The 2,512-nt window shown below is 43.1% G+C and overlaps 1 protein-coding gene across 1 annotated transcript in view; it reads right to left on the bottom strand.

Annotated features, from left to right (window-relative positions):
* The window catches only part of LOC116394931 (mast/stem cell growth factor receptor Kit-like), a 9,593-nt gene continuing 7,081 nt past the window's right edge, over window positions 1-2,512 (bottom strand). The window contains exon 9 of the mRNA XM_031868336.1: window positions 1-1,864. Coding sequence (XP_031724196.1) covers window positions 1,676-1,864 — 189 coding nt within the window. The 3' untranslated portion in view covers window positions 1-1,675. The remainder of the gene's footprint in view (window positions 1,865-2,512) is intronic.

The following is a 2,512-nucleotide window of genomic DNA, read 5'->3' as shown; positions in this document are numbered from 1 at the left end:
AAAAAAAAACTTCCGTCTTCACAGGAAGTTCATGCAACAAAACCACTAAGTTAGGTTCAGGAAAAGAGCGTGGTCGTCTCACTTTCAATCGACTAGCGAGTGACAAACGAGTCAAGGGACCGCCGACACTAATGACTAACGATTGATGTGACAAAAGGTCAACGATTACTTTTAGTTTCATACGAGACACGAACAGCGGTCGACACGGACGAAAGTCCTGCGTTTGTTTGACCCTTTGTGGACAATCTCACTCTATATTTTACTGGAGTTAGCTGCCATCCCAGTGCGTTGGTATAAGTCACCGAGGGCCACCGTTTGGTCGGTATCTGACGAATTGGGAATGAGACCGGATTGTTGAAGAAGACCCACTGTCTTGTCGACTCAAAGAATATTGCAGTCCACTTATTAGGCATTGCCCTCAACTTTATCTGTACAACAGAGAGCTACAACCAAAAAACAGCCCATCAGCCAAAACAGAAAGGGTCCCGTTTCCCGGTCCTTCATTAAAGGGGAAGAAGGTGAAAAAGCAGAAATGGCAGTACCTGTCTCATGCTTGTAAACAAAGACCACACACTTGGATGTGGCGGGAGAGCAAACCACATAAACCATGAACAGTTATTTACACTTTTACAAAGAGAACTCTCCAGCAGTCCAGCTGTCAAAAAGTGAAACTACACACCTGCATGCTTATGTAACAGAGCTAAAGACTCAGAGCCACAGGCTTCTCAGAGTGTCTCGTTTGTCGTGACCTCCCATCATCAACATCTTCACCTATAGATACGTATCATATCAACAGTCAACAAGCACATCAAATGAAAAGCTAACGTACCGTGTCTGTTTCGTATCTCTGAAGACAAATGTGTGTTAATAATCGTGGGCTGATGTAACCTGTTAACAGATCCAGTAGTTTCTCTCTAGATAGCAATATCGTACATTAAAAAAAAAAGAGCAGAAATTCTTTTTCCTAATCGACTTGAAGCGCTTATGGAGTCTAAGCATGACCGACCATGCTGCCTAATAGCTTATACACCAGTGTCTCCATATCTATACTCAAATTGGCCCCCGAAAAAAGTATCTCCTTCATATCAACGTAGATCTGAACAGTTGGAAATAATACTGACAGTAAAAGAGAAAGAAGAGCTGCATTATGTGGTGAGTGTGTGTTTGACAAGATGTGAAGTTCAAGTGCCTCAAATGCTTTTCCTCCAACGATTGCAACAGCCAACCAAAAAAAAAACAAAGAAGAGAAAATAAAATGCTACATAAATATCAGGAATAACAACAAAGAATAACAAAAACACAAAATGTAAAAACAAAAAAAAACAAGTTTTTCCAATGGATGGAAAGAAATAGAACAACCTTTATGAAATGTGTTGGAAAAATGTAACTGAAACAAAAAACAAAATGTTGATGTCCCTCCACCGTTTCCCAGGTGCCTCAACAGTTCTCTGCTATGAGCATGGGAGCATTAGTCCAACTGTCCTCCCTATAATCTGCAGGCAACAGCGATCACAGCCATCCGTCTTTTGTTGGTTCTGGTAATAGATGGCAATTACCATTCGTCTAGCAATGCAACACAGGCTGGAACCGGGGCTGGTGGGCGGGTGTCGTGGTTGGTTTTGTGACGGAACATTACAGGCACTTTATGAGGCAGCCAGACCGGTCGGGCAGGTCCTCACACCCGTTGGGCTCTGAGGGTTGTCCCCTCCAGGAAGACCTCGTGCTGGACCAGTAAGGGCTGGGTCGGAGTCGGAGCGCTGTTGTTACCGGCTGAGTTGAGGCGGTGAAGTGCAGCGATCTGAGAACCGGGCTCCTCCCTGGCTGTGGGCGTCGCAGGAAGCCTGGAGCTAAAGTTCAGATAAATCTGAAGAGAGAGAACATACTTTTAAATTCTTTCAGTTCCCATCTCAGTAAAAGTCTTATTTGTCATAAAATGATGCAGATTAAGGGAATAATTGGAAGGCAGGTTTAAAAATAAATAAATTCTTATCTTGCTAGCTTTTATGCTAAGCTAAACTAGCAGTCTCCTGGCTGTGGCTTCAAATCTAAAGCACAAACGTGAGTGTGTTATCATCTTTTCTCATCCAACTCTCAATAAGATAACAAATACGTTTAACTGCAAAAAGTTGGAGTTGAGATGTTTACAAGCCAATTCTAAACATATGAACAATGATATGAAGCTAAAATCGGTTCCCAGATTGCATTCCGCCTCATTTGCTCTCCACACAGACTTGTTTGTCTGACTTCAACCAAAGCCTGCAAGGGCGTGACTGGTAAGAACTTTAGACTACAAATGGAAACCAGCACTCTTCCGATGGCAATATCTTGTCCTGTTGCCAACAAACTGAATGCAGATGTTTTTCAGAGATTAACCTGACATAGACATGGAGAACTGTCAGAGCTGATGAAGTGCACGAGGACAGACATGAAAACAACGGAGGCGCTCACATGTAAGCATGATCAGATCTAGCTGGAAGCTCAAACACATCTGCTGCTCAGGCTGTGAGAGTCC

Source organism: Anarrhichthys ocellatus, unplaced genomic scaffold (assembly GCF_004355925.1).
Source record: "Anarrhichthys ocellatus isolate YVR2014 unplaced genomic scaffold, GSC_Weel_1.0 scaffold42, whole genome shotgun sequence".
NCBI lineage: Eukaryota > Metazoa > Chordata > Actinopteri > Perciformes > Anarhichadidae > Anarrhichthys > Anarrhichthys ocellatus.
This window is presented reverse-complemented; position numbering and strand designations above follow the sequence as displayed.